We start from the raw sequence: 17500 nt of genomic DNA, 5'->3' as shown, positions 1-17500 counted from the left end.
CGCCAAGGGTCCACCACAGACCAACGCGGTTACAGAATGTACTGCTACTCCTCCTCTTCAGCGTGTCCGGAGAGGAGAGTGTCAATAACGCGCCGATAACACCAAGGCGACGAGCGTCGTCGCTTTCGTAACAAGTCGCGATCACGTTCTCATTCATTCAGAGCGGCATCGATCGCAGACGGGACGAAAGGGAATTTTGAGGGTGCCACGAGGGTACTGGGGGGGGTGACGCACCGGGGCAGGCACGCACCGAAGCAGAAGCAAGCGATCGAATCGTATTTGTGATCTGCTTCTAGGGCGCGCGCTCTCTTTTTCTCTCTGTCGTCGCTACGATGAATGAAACATATTTTTAAACACTTGACCGACCACGGGACGGACCGCCTGGCTTGCCCCCACCCCTCGAATGCCAAATCTTATCGCTTGAAGGTCGCCATCTAGCCGAGGGTGCACGAAGAGCAGCCGGCTTGTGCCTCGGCTTGTGCAAAGAGGAGCGAGCATCGAGCGAACTTCAAGCATCATGGGGTATGAAATGAAGCCCGCAGCCCTCGTTCTAGGGCTTTTGCTCGCTAGGCACTTTTTAGCTCGGGAGGGAGGGAGAGAACCCTTTTTGTGACGGAAAACCAAGAAAACCTGTCACACGCGTACTCGATGAACCATTATATTATGATGATGAAGCGCGCGCGACATAAACGCACAGGAGAGAGTCATGACCAATCAATCAAAAACCTGGCCGCTTCGTACCGTGCGATTGAGTGACACCGGAGGCCTGCAGTGATCAGGAGCGTTGATTTCCGGCAAACACATTACATTGCATCTCCTTCAGCACAGACGCACCAGGAATCAGGAGGAGGAGCAGCAGTACCGGGAGCGTGATTCCAATTAGAAGCGCTCGTGGTGCGTGGCGCTTAATTGAAAGCACGCATCTCTCTCCTGCACATCATACAGCACCAGCAGCAGCAGTAGCAGCAGTAGAGCATCAAATGACACCCATCGGGAGCGCACCTGCTACAGGATGAGGATGAGAACGAGGTGAGGAAGTTCATTAACGCACACGCCCCCCCCGAAAAGGCCGCCCAATCAGCGTCGAAAAGCAAATACCACCTCGACGATCACGGAGTTGAAAGAATCTCGTTCACGTTCTCGGGATAAAATCCTTTTTTTTTCTTCCTTCGGCGCGTTTTTTCCGTTTTCCTCCGAATCACACGATTCACGCCGGGTAGGGGTCACAACCCGGTGTGCTAATGATGTTTACCGAACGCGCGGCGCTCGCGTGCACCATCTCTTTGACCTCTCACGAGGGGGGGGGCGGGGGGGCGATGATGGTGCTGCTGCTGACGTTTTTGGAGGATTTTGGAAAAGAAATTTCGAATTCAAAGCGGCCAACTCTCTTTCTCCTCCTACCCCAAGTGGTGTGCTGCGGATCATGCGGAACGGAATTTGCTTAGATTGGCGACCACGACCAAGACGACGATGACGAGCGATGACGACAACCGACGGTGGCTGCTGGTCTTATCAGCCGCGGTGTGCCCTTTAGCAGTTGCTGGTGGTGCTGCAATGGCGCAAAGCGGAGCACCGAGAGAGAACCGTTGCAACGAGAGCAAGCAAGTGCAACCGCAAGGGAACCACGGGCTGGGCGACAAACAACACAAACGGGAGCAGCCCCAAAACCTCGAACATACACAATGGCACCAGCAGCAGCAGCAGGAGCAGGGAGGAGCGAGCGGTGCCGGCGTCTCGAGACGACGTGACACCGGGCACGTAGCGCAAACCGCTGGCTGGCTGGCTCGATGGCTCGATGGCTTTTGCCTCCTCATCATGACAGACACCGACGACGACGACGACGAGTCGTGATGCAGTCGATTCCGATTTATTCACATTCACTGCTGCTGCTGCTGCTGCTGCTGCTGCTGCTGCCGTTCCTGATGCTCCTGATGCTGCTGCTGGAGTTTGCAACATTTGGATTTCAACAACAGGACCCTGAACCACCATCATCCCCCACGTAGATGCGGCACCCCTACTGGAATGTAAACAGTGCCGAAATGACGGCGCCCGGTATTTACGGTGATGTGTGCGAGCGAGCAAACGAGCGGGCGGAGCATAAAACGTTGCGACCGCGATTTGTGTTCTCCGCGTTTTTTTTTTTTTTGGTGCCATTTAGTGCCATTCGGTGCCTGGCTGGATCACTCCTACAGAGTCACTTTGGGCGGGGAGGATAAAGGGGTTGCAAAAATTGAGTTTAACATAAAAAGAAACAACTAGCCGGCGGGCGTCAGCGTAATGCAGAGCAGCCGTGGAGGTAATGGAGGCGCCCTAGAGGAGCAGCCACTTTGAAGGGAGGGAGGGTGAGGTTTTTGGTCCGTGCGGATCCGTGATCTGAGTCGGTGATACATTTGATAGCGTCTCGAATGGCGGTCGACGAAACGGTTTGGCGCAAAGAATCGCGGATTTGGAAGCTGAATTATGAATACGATCCTCCCTCTGCGAGTGGTTCGTTGGAAGGTTTGTGGTAACCCAAAAAGTGGCGGGTTAAATGAAGAACTTAACTCTTCTTGAAAAGTGCAGAGGAATAAAAAAAAATGATAAGGACCATTTTGATGCAGAAGGTGGATATGATGCAGAAGTGGAATGGAACCCTAGCAATAACATATTAGAGACGATACTCCTAAAACATAAAAAAGCTTGAAACATACAAACATAGATAATATTGATGCCGTTGCACATGACTCACTATTTGAAAGGCAAACTAGAAACAAAGCATAAAGAAAAAAAAGTAGTAAAAAAATTGCAGAAAGCGAAAAGAAGTTCTTAATACTGCAAATGAATTCCAAAATTTCCACAAATTAAATACTAACAGAACACTAAGAGAAAATAAATCTAATACATGATTGTTGTAGATAAAATGTGTAACATAAAAATCGAGTAAAATTCGAATAAAAATCATTAGATTCCTTTAAAGTCAAAAGCAAATAAAGGAACTTACAGACAGAGCGGAATGTCTGGAAAAGGTATTGTTATTACGAAAAACAGTAGATATCAAAAACGTAAAAAAACCTCCTTAAACTCTGCAACAAGACACATCCAGACCACTTCTGAGACCAAGCTGCTTTAATTCCAGGATTTAAAACAGTAAAACTCCCCCCTTGCCAAAGCATTCCTTTTCGATAACCGCTCTAAGCCGCTTTGCACGCTGCTACTGCCCCAAAAAAAAAGAAAGAGTCTCCAAACTACGACGAAGCGATGGATCGATCGGATGTAAGCGATTTTTATTAAAGAACTTCTCATGCTCGTCCCACGAAGCGAAAGCAAGAAACCAAAGACAGGAAAAAAAAAATCCCCGCAGCTCTCTCTCCATCGAAACGGCCATCGAAAAGGCGAAACCACAGAAGCATCGGCGGTAGCAGCACCGATTCTTCGTGCATTCCCCGGTGCAGCAACTACCACGAGGCACAGAGGGATCAAATGCAGCTCGTTAGTGTTTGCTGTCGTCCGCGAAGCGCCGATATGCGGTGATGGTGGCGGTGACCATCGAATTCAGGCGAGTTCACCAGCGCAGTTTGATTTGGCCAATCACCGGGAGCATTAAAAGGGGGAAAAAAAGAGTTCCTTCAATCGAAAATTGGTCCCCGCGTTCTCCACCACTTCGTTCCGCCATTTGTTTGTAATGCCATTGGCGGGGATCAAACAAAACGCGAAACGATGGAATCACCGCAAAATGTCATCGCGCTTCGCTCTCTTTCTATTGCTAAGCCTCGCCCTGGTTCTCGGTTAACTTTGAACCAATAAAATGTGCATCTTCCCCTTCCCGTCTCTGCTCTTGTGGGTGTTTCCACCTCAATATTTGCCAGCATGCAACCCCACATCAGGCGGAGAGGCCACATCAGGCGGAGAGGAAAGGAACAGACATCAGCGCAAACAAACCGAAACCGAAAATTCCAATAATGTTTCCGCCAACCAACCAAAAACCAGCCAAAAAAAACCGCACAAACCAAACACACATCGACGGCACATCGGCTTTTGACTCCCGTTCCCGTCCCCGTTTATCTCGTTCGATTTCTTGTCCCAAGTCGCCTCCGAGCCTCCGAGAAGTGGACAGACCAAAAAACGCACATGCTGCCGCCATCACCAATGTTAAGGTCGATGCACGGAGGAAATGTCATTTTATTTTGGGGCATTTTTCGCGTCTGTCGAGTGGCCAAAGGCGTCGCCGAGTGGCTCCCGGGTTTCGCTGGTTCGTTGATGGATTACCAACCAGGAAAGCCACACAGCACAGCACCGCACCAGGCGCGCGCCACGAGGACACATTGTTATTGTTGTGTCGAAACCGAAATCCAATTTAACGAATCAATGCAGAACCGTAAATCAGAGACGGAACACGCGCGATGTCGCGTGTCTGAGCAGTTCTCTTGGGTGCTTTACAGCGCCCGGAAGGGGAGCAGGAGGAGGAAGGATCGAGTTCTGGTGGGATTTGAATAATTATCTGCGATGATTTGATGCCGTGGTCGCGCAAAGTCGTAAACCTTGCTTGTCACCCCCGGGGCGGGCCGAGGGTGTCGCACGCTATTAAAAATGGCCTCGCGAAGGAGCGAAATGGGAGGATTGGATTGCACTTTTGCTGCGCTTCACATTTTAATGCACTTTCCTCGTTAGCCACTTGTTGTTTGTTGACTGGCGGTGGTCGGTGGTCACTGGCGTGATCATGTCAGGAAACAGAGGAAGGAAGCGTGTTTCGCCCCAAAAATACCTCGATCTGATTGATGAGGGAATAAACGATTCGTGGCGGTTAGTATAATGGGATAAAAGATTCGAGAAGATGAAAATGGTGTATTCCGTCTTTCTGATGAATTGATGCACTTCTCAAGGAGTGCATGCAACGGGCACACGGTACACAGATTGAGGATTGATACCAAGTCGTTAAAGGTTAGTCATTCGGTATAAAATTATTAAAAGAAAAAAATGAAAACAATTATGAGAAGTACAAAAAATAGAACCAAAGTAAGAACTTGATCTAAAAAAGGAAAAGAAAAATTCTTCAAGAAGCATTTCCTCTCAATTGTTTAAAATCTAACAACTTGCCACAGTAGAACAGTTATTCACGAATACACAATAGCACAGATAAACATCTGTTCTAAAGATTTACTGCTTTTGACGTCAATCTGAATTGAAAGTCAATCTTCTCATTAAACCTTTGTTTCTTCTAGTATTTCCAAAACTACACTCTTCCGAATATGATACCTAGATTTTGGCAATCACTGCAAACAAGACGATACAACAGGCCCAGTCCAGAACGACTTGTTATTATCCACTAGAACAATCAGATAACGCTCCTACTCCACAGCATTAACCTTTCAACCTTTCTGCCCTTGAGTTAAGAAGCTCCTCTCTCTCGCTTTACGTTGACATCATCACTTTATGCTCCACTCAGCGGTTCCGCAATGTTCGTTCGTCGGCCACAAAGAGTTGACGCAGCATCAGCAGAAGACAATTCGAAGCTACGATTCCAATCCTCTCGAGATGATTCTCGAGAGCATTCGCTCGGTTCCCTCAAGTGCCTCCCGTGCCCAATTGTAGGCCCGAGAATTCGTAGCGTAGCGAACCACTTCTGCGCCACGAGCGATCTTGATCACTCCAAAAAACAAAAAAAAAAAAGGAAACGCTTCCCCATCCCGAATGAATGTCAAGTCGAAACCGAAGTCGAATCGGTGCGACCATAAATCGATTATGAATCCACATGGGTCCGCCGCTTCAACGATCGTCATCGTCATCGTCGTCTTCGTCAACCCACGACAAGCTCCGCGCTGGGCAAGAACCGCCCGGCTCGCAAGTAAATGCCGCAGATGAATTTATGATCCTCTCCGCCCCATTTTGCGCAACCCCCGGTGCCTGCGTAGGCGTGCTGCTCTGTTTCTGTGACTCTGTGCCTGTGGTTGCAAGCACGTCGAAAGGGGTACGTGATCAAGTGGCCGGATCAATGGAAAAACATCAACACATCGAGAGCGAGCGTCAAGTATCGGCGTGATTGGAACAGAACAGGGCACCACGTAGCATAAACATTCGCGCGAGATAAAATATACATCGACCATCCATCCGTCCGTCCATCCATCCGTTCCTACCGGAACTAGGCCATTAGCGCGTATCATAACACTCGCATCGTCGATCTCACTCTCTCGACTGATGACAGCCAACCAAATCGCAATTCTTTCGCAAAACAAAAACAAAACATTTCACAAACAAGACACCGTTTCCCTCATCGAAGGCTCATCCGTCATCTGGCGTCGTTTGTACGTGCGTGATGGGAAAACCTCGACGAGGCAAATCGATTTGCAAACTCGAGAACTCGCAAACTCAACTCCCAAAACACTCTCTGGGCCGGCCGGACTGAATCATGCCAGCTGACTAGACTGGAGACTGGAGACCCCGGCGAGGGACAATCGAGGTGACGATGCACATTCCGGGATGAAAACAAACCTTTTAGCACAGCGTGATAAGTTTTGCTGGAAAACCAGCAGTCTCCTCACCTTCCCTCTTACTCTCCTACGTAAGTCCTAGGTCCAAGCGCAAACGGCACTTGAGCCGAATGGAGACGAAAGTTTCCAGCTCTCGTTAAGATGCTTTCGGTCTGGACTCTCGGTCTTGCTGCTCAATAATATTCACCATCACCATCTATAGCAAACGCAAATGCACCCTGCACACAGGACTAGGGGAACCGATGTGCTGGCAGCCTGAGATCGCCTTAAGTTCTTAAGTTCCAAGTCCAAGTGCGCGTCCATCGTGCTGCTGCTGATGTTGGAAAACTTTGTTTGAGTTGTTTATTCCTAGATTCCTCCCCACAACGTTCTCGGCCACTAAATCCACACTGGTCAGTCCTCCTTCTTGCCCTCGGCCCCCCCCCCCCCCCCAATTCTCTTTTCCAGTGGAGCGTAATGCAAAAACAAGAGTCGCACCCCCTCGGGACATTAAGTTTAGTCCCCAAAAAAAAAACCCCAACAACGCGAGAGTGCAGTCGCCTCGTCTTGTCCGAGCGAGCTCGTTGTATAAGTGCAGAGCATGATCCTAAAGGTACAGCGGGGTACCATTCTCCTCACCTTCACCACACCAAAAAACAAGCGCTAATGAATAAGGAGATGATGGTCCCGCCGCCGCACGATGGTTCCCCATTCGCACAGAGCGCGCCCGTTTATTGTCCTCGATGGCCGCGCGCAGCCGCCCCAAGCGCCACATGACAGGCAGGCAGGCAGGCAGGCACGCTGGCAAGGCAGGTCAGGGAGAAGGGGAAAACCGGATCCTGAACACGGAACAGCGAACAGGGAACACACAGCATGGTCCGGCGGCGGACGACGGCGAAATGATAATACTTAATAATAAGCAGCACCCAATCAGGCTGTCAATCATCATCCCTTCCATGTGCCCTCTCTCACTCTCTCTCTCTCTCTCTCTCTGTGTCTCTCGCCCGAAAACTTGGAGAGCTGGGCGACCGAGGTTCGGTCATTCCGTGGCGTGTGTATGTAGAGCTGCATTCTTTTCCAGGTTTTTTTTTTTTTGGTTGCGATTCCTCCACAAAAACTGCCCCAGGGCGTTGAAGACTTTCGCGAAAGGCGTATCCGCCCCACCGTTTGACAGGACAGGGTCTGAGATGGTCAGAGCTGAGCTGAAGTAGGCCGGGGAGACGTCCGAGACCGAGAAGCCATTGACCTAGTGCACAAGTCGACTGGGTGGGGAGTTTAGGTTCCTTGAGCTCCGGGACCTTCTTTCCAGATGATCCCTTCCGGATCTCCAGGGGTGGGAATCTCCACTGTGCTCTGGGCGGTCCACGGCACCTGAACTGGAACATCCGTTGCAACGGATGCTGGCCACAAGCGCAAGGATCGCTGATGCAACCACGAATACGGTAATTATCGAACAGAAGACGCTTTCAGACGTCCCCATTCCTAGGACCCATAAATCCAGAGCCAGATCCCCACCCAGAGATGGTGGTCCTGTGCAGGATCGAAGCACCCTCGGTAAACACACGTCGGCAAATACACACACTCGGCAGCAAAAATGGTGGAAAATAATTCCAGCGAATTAAACCTTTTTCGCTCGCCTCCGATCCCGGATTTTATCTCTGTCACTGTCGTGTGTATGTGTGTCCGTGGGCCACGTGTTTGTATGTGAGAAATGCAGGCCACGGGCGGTCCTTCTGCGAAAATGAAGCACCGACAGCCACGGCAAACATCCACGGCAAACGGCGACAAAACAGTGTCCGTAAAAAAAGCTCCGAGACACGGGGGAAAAAAAGGAAACGAAAGACAACACCGGGCGCACAGGAAACGAACCCGATAATGAGCCGGGCATGTGTATGTGCTCAAAGGCGCGTGCAAAAAGCAGGTCCCGGCTAGAGTGTTCATTGCAAAAAAATAAAAGCAGTGGGCACAGGGAACATTGGTATGTTTCGACGGGTATTGTATGAGCAGCGGGCGCGCGCTTCAGCCAGCTATTGATCAATACCGACTCCGGTATTGGATACGTTATTGGTAAGCATTTCCCCCCCCCCCCCCCCCCCCCCCCGGTGGATGAAAGGAAATGTTGGCAGCTGACGAAGATTTGAATGCTTCGTAGGACTTCAACAGTAGAAGGTTGGTTTAAGAATTAAGAAAATGCAGGATGTATAAATGGTTACCGACAATAATTAATCCTGCACTATAGGGAGTAAATAAAATCGTTTCTTCTACTCTCACCTGTTGATTTATAAACCACATTTCGTAGTCCTTATGTTCGTTTAAAAAACTGTTCCTAAAATGACTTAAATAATAGAGTTTTCCTTTAACTTCCTCGAAGTCATTGAATACTCTTGAAATTAATGAGCGAAGTAGTAAAATGATGTCCCTCTCATTCAAAAAGTGTAGGTCATGGAAATATTTATCATATCTTTTATAATCCTTTACCCTTCAGAAACAATTGGAAAGACACAATAAATTTTTGGGTTTTCTGCCGTATTTTCATAAATTTCCTATGCTACAATGCTTGACCAAGCGTACAGCCACAACAACAGCACAACAACACGAGTTACACCGGCGGAACTAATTGCTAACCAGAGGAAAACAAGATCACACCGCCGGGGAGCCGACCATTATTGTCAGCCGAAGACGATGCTGATTCCACTCGCCGTCTCCACACTAGTCTAGTGTTGAAAGGACCAAACAGAGGAAGAAAAGAGCCACACAGCACACAACACACCGAACAAACGGTGACCCATTACCGTGTAACGTTCGCCATTATCCTCACCACGCCGAGGGCCGAGCACCGCCGCTGCCAACATTCTTCTTCTCCGGCATCTCGCAAGGCGTTGGAAGACGCCCGAAAAACGAGTTTTGTTTCTTCGGGCGTCTCAAAAATCCCAGGTCCCTGTCGGTCGTGCTTCGGTTGGTTTTTGCATTGTTTGGCCGGTGCACGCGGTGGTTGCACCGGGGCCGGTTGGCTTTCGCGTCTCCCAGTTTGCTTGCTTGCTCGCAGGATAACGAACCCTGGGATGCATGGCACACAGACACCGATACAGCCGATGGTGATCATGCTGCGTTTGGTATCAAAAGCACCGCCAGGCCCTGCTGCTGCTGTTCAAAGGGAGAGAGAAAGAACACGAGCAGGTCCAGGATGGCGGAAGGCGGGGAGAAAGGACTGGCTGGGCTTGAAATGAGCCCGCATATCGATGAATCGTTGGTGTGCCTTCTCTCTCTGTGTATCGGAAGGATAATTTACGATGGAAAACACCCTGACCAGTACTGCTTGGCACCCGAAAATGTAGCGTGTCATCGATGTTGATCCACCGGACGATGGAACAGATTGATTATTTGGAATTTTGTGGGACTCCTCCGCGCTCCCAACGAGCAAAGGGGAAGGTGTGGCACACCTGATTGTGCCGACGATTGGTGGGAAAGCATTCTTTCATTCCCGACTCTTCATCTCTCACTACAATTTCGAGAAATGAGAAAATCACGAGGCCTAAAACAAGATTTTACTCCCAGAAGCCAATGTGAGAGATAAAAACGATTGCCATCAGTCGCCATTAATGGTGCAGATTCCCAGATTGCGTTTCCCGACTTATAAAAATCGATATCGAACCGTCTGTTGATAGATCATCGTGCTAATGAGCCGGAGTTCGAGTTGAAGCAACACGATCGCTCCGAACCAGACCAAAAAAAAAAGAGAATCCGAATCCGAAACCACCGGGAACTTGCTCTTGGCAAAGACTTCTCAAAGTCCCAACGATCAATGGATGCGATCCGCTGGCACAGCATGAAACGAATTGTAAAATCCGCTTCGCTCCATCGATTGATACTGGGCTGCGGCTGCTGCTGTTGCTGCTCGATCGCTTATGGATCGCGATCTCTCGATTACCTTCTATCCAACGACCCCGAAATACACCCCCCGGGGGGTGTAGGGAGGAGGGAACGTGGTGCGCGTCTTTTTCCTTCGATCGCTTACCACATACCTTTATGCTCCCTCTCACATACCATCTCGCTCACTCTGTCTCTCTCTCTCTCTCCGTCTGCGTTCAAAATCTTCCAGCCCGCGCAGTTGGTTAACCGGCTGGCCGGTCGGGGATCGCTTTCTACTCGCCCAACCAACCATCATTATGCCGAGAAGGTATGGCCGCTGATGGTGATGCTGGTGCGCCACCGTGAGCAGAGCAACCAAACGAACCGAATGAATGAGGTGGAGGGCCCGAGGAAGCAAGGAAAGGGAAGGAGAAAACCGAAAGAATGTTCTCTGGTTGATCGGTTTTTCCTTCTTTTCCTGCGTCTCCTTCTTCCTGCTTGCAGATCACCACCGGAGTCATCGTTTTGCTGGCCGGTTCTTTCGCTGCACCAAACGCTACCACCTCCATCTTCTCCTCCCTCAATTATGCTCTTTCTTCTCGGCCTCTTACCCGCATCATTTCCCCCCCAAAAGATGCTGCAGAATGGTAACAAGCGAGAGAGCGAACGCGAGAGACGATCTTTTTGCGATCTTTTTCATCCCTCATCCTTCGATAACAAAAGCACCTAACCCACACACACACTCTTGTGCCGGACGATCGCAACGTGTTGTGTGCGTCGACGATCGGCATGCGACACACACTCGTGCGCACACAAGGCGACGAGAGATGACATATTCCCATGGCAACACGCACACGATCGCACCGATCGTCGTCGATCGAGCATCGCTCGAGGTGCACGCTGGTGATCTCCGCGTTCTGATTTAATTTTGAAAATGATTTACGAGGATTTTTCCTTACGTTTTCTACACTAGACTGGACTACAAAATAAACTACTTTCGATGACACTTACCTTGCACACGCGATCACTCAAAGGAAGCGTTCGAAACTCGATGCTCGCGGGCTTCTGTAGTTTGTTTTTGTATTTCGCACCAACACACAGACGCAGCACAAAAAACACAAGCTTCCAGGGCCCAGCACACACACGCACACCCTGCACTCGGTGCGGAGATTTCTGATGATTTGGTTCACCTTTGCTTGTACTTTATGCGATCGAACGCGCGGCCCAAAACAGCTTAATTCAACAGCAGCACTTAATACCACTTGTCACCGATGCACGCACGCACGCAGGCACACAGGCCACCGAAGAAAGAAAGAAAAAAACAAACAAACCAACGCACTCACGCACTAAATCACCGAAAACGATTTCGTCACCACCGCCGCCGACGACGTGCGTGGTCGCACTGATCGACGCAGACGCGCACACACCAATATACACAGCTCGGCGATGATCTTCTCGAGACACACGCGACACACTTGCTTCTGGCTGCTTTTTTGGGAGAAGAGAGAGAGAGAGAGAAGAGAGAGAGAATGTAGGTGTGCATTAGAACCAAAATAAAATCCCATCGTCAATCGTCAACACGGCGCAGTCAAAAGCGGGAAATGGAAAAGTGGATTTTCCGTTTTTCGCGTACTTTAGAATGCACTGTACACGATCACCGATCACTGTACGTGTACGGTGTGTACCTGTGTGAGAGAGAGTGCGACAAATACCGAAGGCAAAGATCAAAACACCGGCTGGCTGCTGCTCCCGGGGAGACGGAAAATTGTTAAAAATATCACCGAAATTGCAAACTTATTCTTATTTAACGCCGCAATTCTTTCTGTCACGGTGACGGTACAGCGCGCCAGAGCGGCCACTACCTGGTTTGTCGCCCAGCACACCGTCGGTCAGAGCGAACCGCGGCGGAATGTTATAATTCCTTCAAGTTCTTCTAATTTCCTCCCCCGGAAATGATCAGTTTTTGGGATCAACACTACGGTAGACGAATGCTTCCTCTCTCAACCTGACATTCTAGCCAGCGCATCGTCGACGGAGCACCTTTCTCGCGCGTTCCGGTTGCCTTGGAAACGGCCACCCAGATCACTTGGCTCCAGCGCGCCATAGCGTCGCCACCGCGGATGCAAGAAAAAGAGGAAGAGAGAGAGAGAACAGAAATTAAAGGAGAAAGGGGGAGCCAGCATCTCGCTACCATCTTGCAGCATGGATCACGCACACAACGTGATCAGGGGCACAAAACCAACCAACAACTCCAAAACGCGCCTTCAAGACGTTCGTTCGTTCGTCGCCCAACTTGCTCCAACTGCTTAACGTTCGCGCCACCCAAAAAGTGATCCAAGTAGCGGTAGCGCGCTACAAAAACCATTTTAACCTGGCTAGATGGGGATTACGCGACGGGCGAGTTCGTGGGAACGAACTTCTTAAATTTTGAAAACCCAATGCTGCCCAATGCCATGCCGCGAGTGTGAGTGGCTTTGGCGCCACGACGCTAAGCACACACGTAGCACCGCACGGTAAACTATTTTTTGTTTTCAAAAAACTGTACAAAAAAAACACCGCGCTAAACTCCCTGAGTTGGCACCATTTTCTAACGGAGGACACAAACAAAAACGCCCCATGGACTGGTGCGAATGAGGAGGATCAGCAGTTTCGCTCGGTGGACGGCTTAAGGACTTATGACACGCACGAACCGCGACACAACACTAATATTATAACTGAAATTTGTTTTGTTTCTTTTCCCGGGAATTAGCCGCACAATATCTCACCGACGCACGCGATACGGTCCAGCGTCTTCGAATTTGGCTTAATCTAATGCGACGTGCAAATTGAATTAGCCGATATCACACACTGCTGTCGGATCAGATATCAGGCGCTAAATACCGCACGATAAGCACCCACGCACCGGCGCGATAATCAACGGAACGCAACGCGTCTCACTAGCACTTTTTCGCGCGACCCGCCCGAGGATAATTTTAGCGAACACTGGGAGCACAAAAGTCTCTTCTGAAAAGCTAGACTTACTTTGATCGACTACCACTTGACCCCGGTAATATGATTTTGATCGCCTGCTACGAACACTAAACGTACTCTTTGATGCTTCGAATACGAGAACAATTTATAACTGCACCGAATGCCCAGCTTCTATCTGTCCGCTATTGGATCTGTTCTCAACAACGATCGCACAATTTGAATACACGCCACTGCCCGTAACGGCACAACGGAGCCCGGATGGGAGGATGCGTTTCAGCGCAGAACCGAACGAAGTCTGAGCCGAGAAGCCGTACGCACTTTGAACGAGAGGCAAAGGAACGGCCAGAATTGAAAGGGGTTTATGCTGGGGTTCGTTATGCTCGGGAGATAGAGATTCACTTTCACACGAGCAACGCGCGTTCGTGTCGTTGGTTCATTCCGAGCAAACGCTGGTGAATCCTCTCGCGGACGAACCTCCGAAACGGGACGTTATTGCTTGCTCCACGGTTTCGTGTGGAACCAATAGAGAGCGAGAGAGAGCGCGAAGCCTGTTTCGGTTCGAATCTGGCCGCACGGAATAAGTCACATCTCAGCAACGAAACGGCATAAAATTTAACAAAACATATCTTTTAAAAGGTTTTTTTAGTATCTTAGTAATATCGTAGAAAATATCGATGTAAAATTTTCATTACATCTTAACTCCTGTTGCACAACTTTTCTTTTCTATCTGAAAACAGGCTTTAATAGAGCAATTGCATGAACCAGGACCCGAGCTATACGAACACGAACGAGACTACGACGGATGAATTGACTACCACGTGTTGGACTTGTACCACGCTCTGTGGATTTTGATTTACCAACCGTCTTAGTGGAAAGCCCATCAGGATAACTTTTAGTATAACTGTAAAATCGTTGGTAAAACTTAAATTATCTCAGTCATTAAATATTTTGTGAAAGTGTTTTTGATTGAATAAAAGCTATGTAGTGTTCGCAATCGCTTTCTTGGAATAAATCAACTACAAAACCTTTCAGTTCTATGCATTTTGCATTCGAGCATTTGCATTTGCATGTTCAACACATTTTCCATTACTATCTAAGTATTTGAAAAGCGGGGTTGACTGTCAATTAAAGATAACGCAAATATAAATCAGCTCAATACAAAATTCAATTTCAATTTACTGTTTGTAGCAGAACGTTGAAATTATTGTAGAGGATTTCGCTCCACCAAGTATGAACAGATGTTTATCAATTACATGGCAAACATTGGAGTTTTCCAGGATGTTCTTACTAATTGTTTCTCCCTAACGTTCACCAAGTCAAACATCAATCAATCATAAAACGGTTTGAAACAAAAAAAATCTTAGATTATTTCGAAAACAACCCAAACCTTCAATCAAAATGATTTAAACATGAAAAGCTGAAAAAAGGACCTGCAATTGAGCTCTCGCTACATACTAGATGTGTCACTTGACACGATAATAAAGAATCCTGATTCATCGTCCAACGGTGACCCATGGCCCCGCGAGGGACACCATACAGATGCTTTGTTATTGTTATAATGCTTGCGACGAAGAACGTCCGTTGTTTACACGTTCACTCGAAGGCGCATTGCTGTTACTCCACAAAGCGAAACTATCCAACTCCAGCGAGGTGCCCAGTGCGCATGACACGATTTTAAAAACATGAACCACCGCCCCCCAATGCGCTGCCACCCGCCCGGTGTACAAGTCAAAGGATTCGCGACAACCGAAGGCTAGAGTTTCGATTTTTGTCAGTCTACCATCTCTCACCAGGTCTACCAAGCGATTCACCATGTAAGGTCGGTTGGCGCTTCCATTCTGTGTCGTTCTGTGTGATTATTCCCCATTTTCCAGCAACGCATCAGTGACACCCAGTAACTCCAGGTAGGTGCAAGAAGCATTGCAGTTAGTGAGAAAGAGCACAAGCAGCAATTTGAAAACAAAAGATGGTAATGGTGCTTACCCAATTGCTGTAGGTACTGCGTCATTTCTTGGCGTCTCTGGAACTGCAGCAGTCTGTAAAAGGACGAGAAGAGAAAACAAAATTATTGTGGAATGTAATCAGTTGCATGTTCTATCGTATGTATCGTTCTGTGAAATAGATTGAATCAAAGACAACACCCGGAATCGGCCAGGATGTATCTCGTAAATCGCATCCGCGATATCGTAACCGTGCCGGTATCACCGAAGTATCTACGCATATCGGCCATTCTTATCGCCATCTATAAGGTGGTAAGTGCTCATCCGTGTCCTTGACCTTGCACGGCTACATCCCCAGAACAACATCCACCATACGCTCAAATTGCTCCTCCCTTCCGATGTCTGCCCAATAGCTTGTGGCGCACGTTTTGCTGTTCGTGATGCTGCTCGGACTGGCGCACGCCCAAGAGATGAGCACCATCCTGCAGATGAGTATCGCGGACCAGAAGGATAGCGAGTACATCTGGACCACCAGCGAACAGGAAGAGGCGATCAACGAGTGGCGCTTCAAGTCGGCGGAAAAGCTTGCTTCCGGTGCGTATCCGGAACCCATTCGTCCCTCTTCTTCCATTCGCTCATCCACATGTCTCTTCCTTCCGTTCGAACTCACAGTGACACTGTGCATGCTGTACATCGGTACCACGCTGGCCACCATCTACGTGCTGAGCTGCCTGGGACTGCTGATCGGAACCCTACGCAACCGGCACGAGTTCTTCATCCCGTGGATGGTGGTCGACTTTTTCGGCACGCTCGTATCCGCTTCCATCATGCTGGCGGTGGCCTACAACAAATCGACCTATCAGTTCGTCTCCAAGTGGCAATACTGTAAGTAGTTATACCGTGCATCGGATCAAATCGGCCACTTATACCGCTCTGTTCGATGCATTACTCCTTCCAGGGGGTTTCTGTGCCGTGACCACTGCCTTCAACGTCGTCATCTGGTTGGTGATCCGTATGTTCTACAAGAACCTGGTACACATGACGAAGCTGCGCGAAGTTGCGATTGTGGCCATTCCCTGCCCGGCGACCAGCCTGCCACCTTCGACCGGTGCAGTTAGCAGCAAGACGGCCAACGGGCTGGCAAGGCCACCGTACCACTACCGCCGGGAGAACATGCACCTCAGCGACGGTGGACTGAAGCACATTCTCTTCGATGCCAACGAGGCCAACTACCTGGTCTAAGCGGACACACCGTAGTCGCCCCGGCCCTTGTTTGTTGCCGGGGGAAAAATTGGAAACAAAACAAAACCTTGGATAAAAAATTAGACATTTGGTAAATTTGCAACTTTAGTGGCTTGAACTTGATGGTCAGTTGGCTGCATCGCGTATGTCGCGCTAATGGCTTCCCTTGCCCCCCCCCCCCCCCCCCCATTATCTCTGTCTCTCACCGAGAAGAGATTGATTCCGATGCGCTAGCCTAGTTCGTGATCGTGTTTTGAACAATGAAAAGCCAGGAGGCACAAATTATAACTTGGATCATCTCATCGCGCCATGTGGAAGCGACCGATCGCTGCGGTGCGTTCGGATAGAGATTGTGATTGTGATTGGTTGGAATATTAAAGCATTCAATAAACTAAACCCATAAACCTAAAACAGCGTTTCGAATGTCTTTTTCCATCATGTACCCCAGAAACACCTTCGAGGTTCGAGTACTTTTGAAGATTTTTATTTTCCATTTTTCAAGAGTTTTCCCTCCTCCACCTCCGCCTCCTCTCTTCTCCAAAGTATGACAACAGCGTCAGGTCGCGAGAGGATGAGATGCTTCTGCTATTTTGGTTCCATTTCTCCAGCTTCCTCTACTAGCTCCACATAATATAACAATTGTGTCCGGTGCCCTGTAGCACTTCTCCCTCTCTCTCTCCTTCCGTCACTTTAAATTGATTGCTGCACCTTAACACGTTTCTTGCGTGCATGCATAGTGGTGCTCTACTGACTGACTTATCATTAGGTAGGTGTGGGGTGTCTGTATGTTTCATTTTTGTATCTGTGGTATTATTTTATTCTTACGTGTGTTGCGCACTACAATTATGCAAAAAGGGGTGGCTTTTGCTATTCTCTGGTGTGTTTGTGTTTTGTTGCTTGTGATTCTAAGAGTATCTGGTGTGGGTTGGTGAGGATAGATTAGGGGTAGATGGCCCACAACCCAAGGCGAGAAAAGTGTCGTCTAGTTGAGATCAGACAGGCCGGTTGGCTGCAGCGCGAAAGAGGCTACTGCAGGTTGCCGTTGTACTCGTGAGC

General features: G+C 49.0%; 2 protein-coding genes across 3 annotated transcripts in view; one reads left to right on the top strand and one right to left on the bottom strand.

Moving 5' to 3' along the window:
* The window catches only part of LOC126570282 (interference hedgehog-like), an 80471-nt gene extending 67035 nt beyond the window's left edge, over positions 1-13436 (bottom strand). The window contains exons 1-2 of one of the 2 annotated variants that reach the window (XM_050227921.1): positions 13314-13436; positions 11304-11780 (exon numbers count right to left, since the gene is read on the bottom strand). The gene's annotated coding sequence lies outside the window, so the exon portion shown is untranslated. Of the gene's footprint in view, positions 1-11303; positions 11781-12154; positions 12221-13313 lie in introns of those variants that run through there. The other variant, XM_050227922.1, reaches the window with a different exon arrangement.
* A 1572-nt stretch (positions 13437-15008) lies between these two features.
* Positions 15009-16839, top strand: LOC126581767 (uncharacterized). The gene is made up of 5 exons (XM_050245645.1): positions 15009-15166; positions 15385-15514; positions 15616-15796; positions 15875-16087; positions 16161-16839. Exons 2-5 carry the CDS (start codon positions 15419-15421, stop codon positions 16442-16444), a joined length of 774 nt encoding a protein of 257 aa, XP_050101602.1. The 5' UTR covers positions 15009-15166; positions 15385-15418; the 3' UTR covers positions 16445-16839.
* Positions 16840-17500: the final 661 nt, after the last annotated feature.

Source organism: Anopheles aquasalis, chromosome 2, assembly GCF_943734665.1.
Source record: "Anopheles aquasalis chromosome 2, idAnoAquaMG_Q_19, whole genome shotgun sequence".
NCBI lineage: Eukaryota > Metazoa > Arthropoda > Insecta > Diptera > Culicidae > Anopheles > Anopheles aquasalis.
This window is presented reverse-complemented; position numbering and strand designations above follow the sequence as displayed.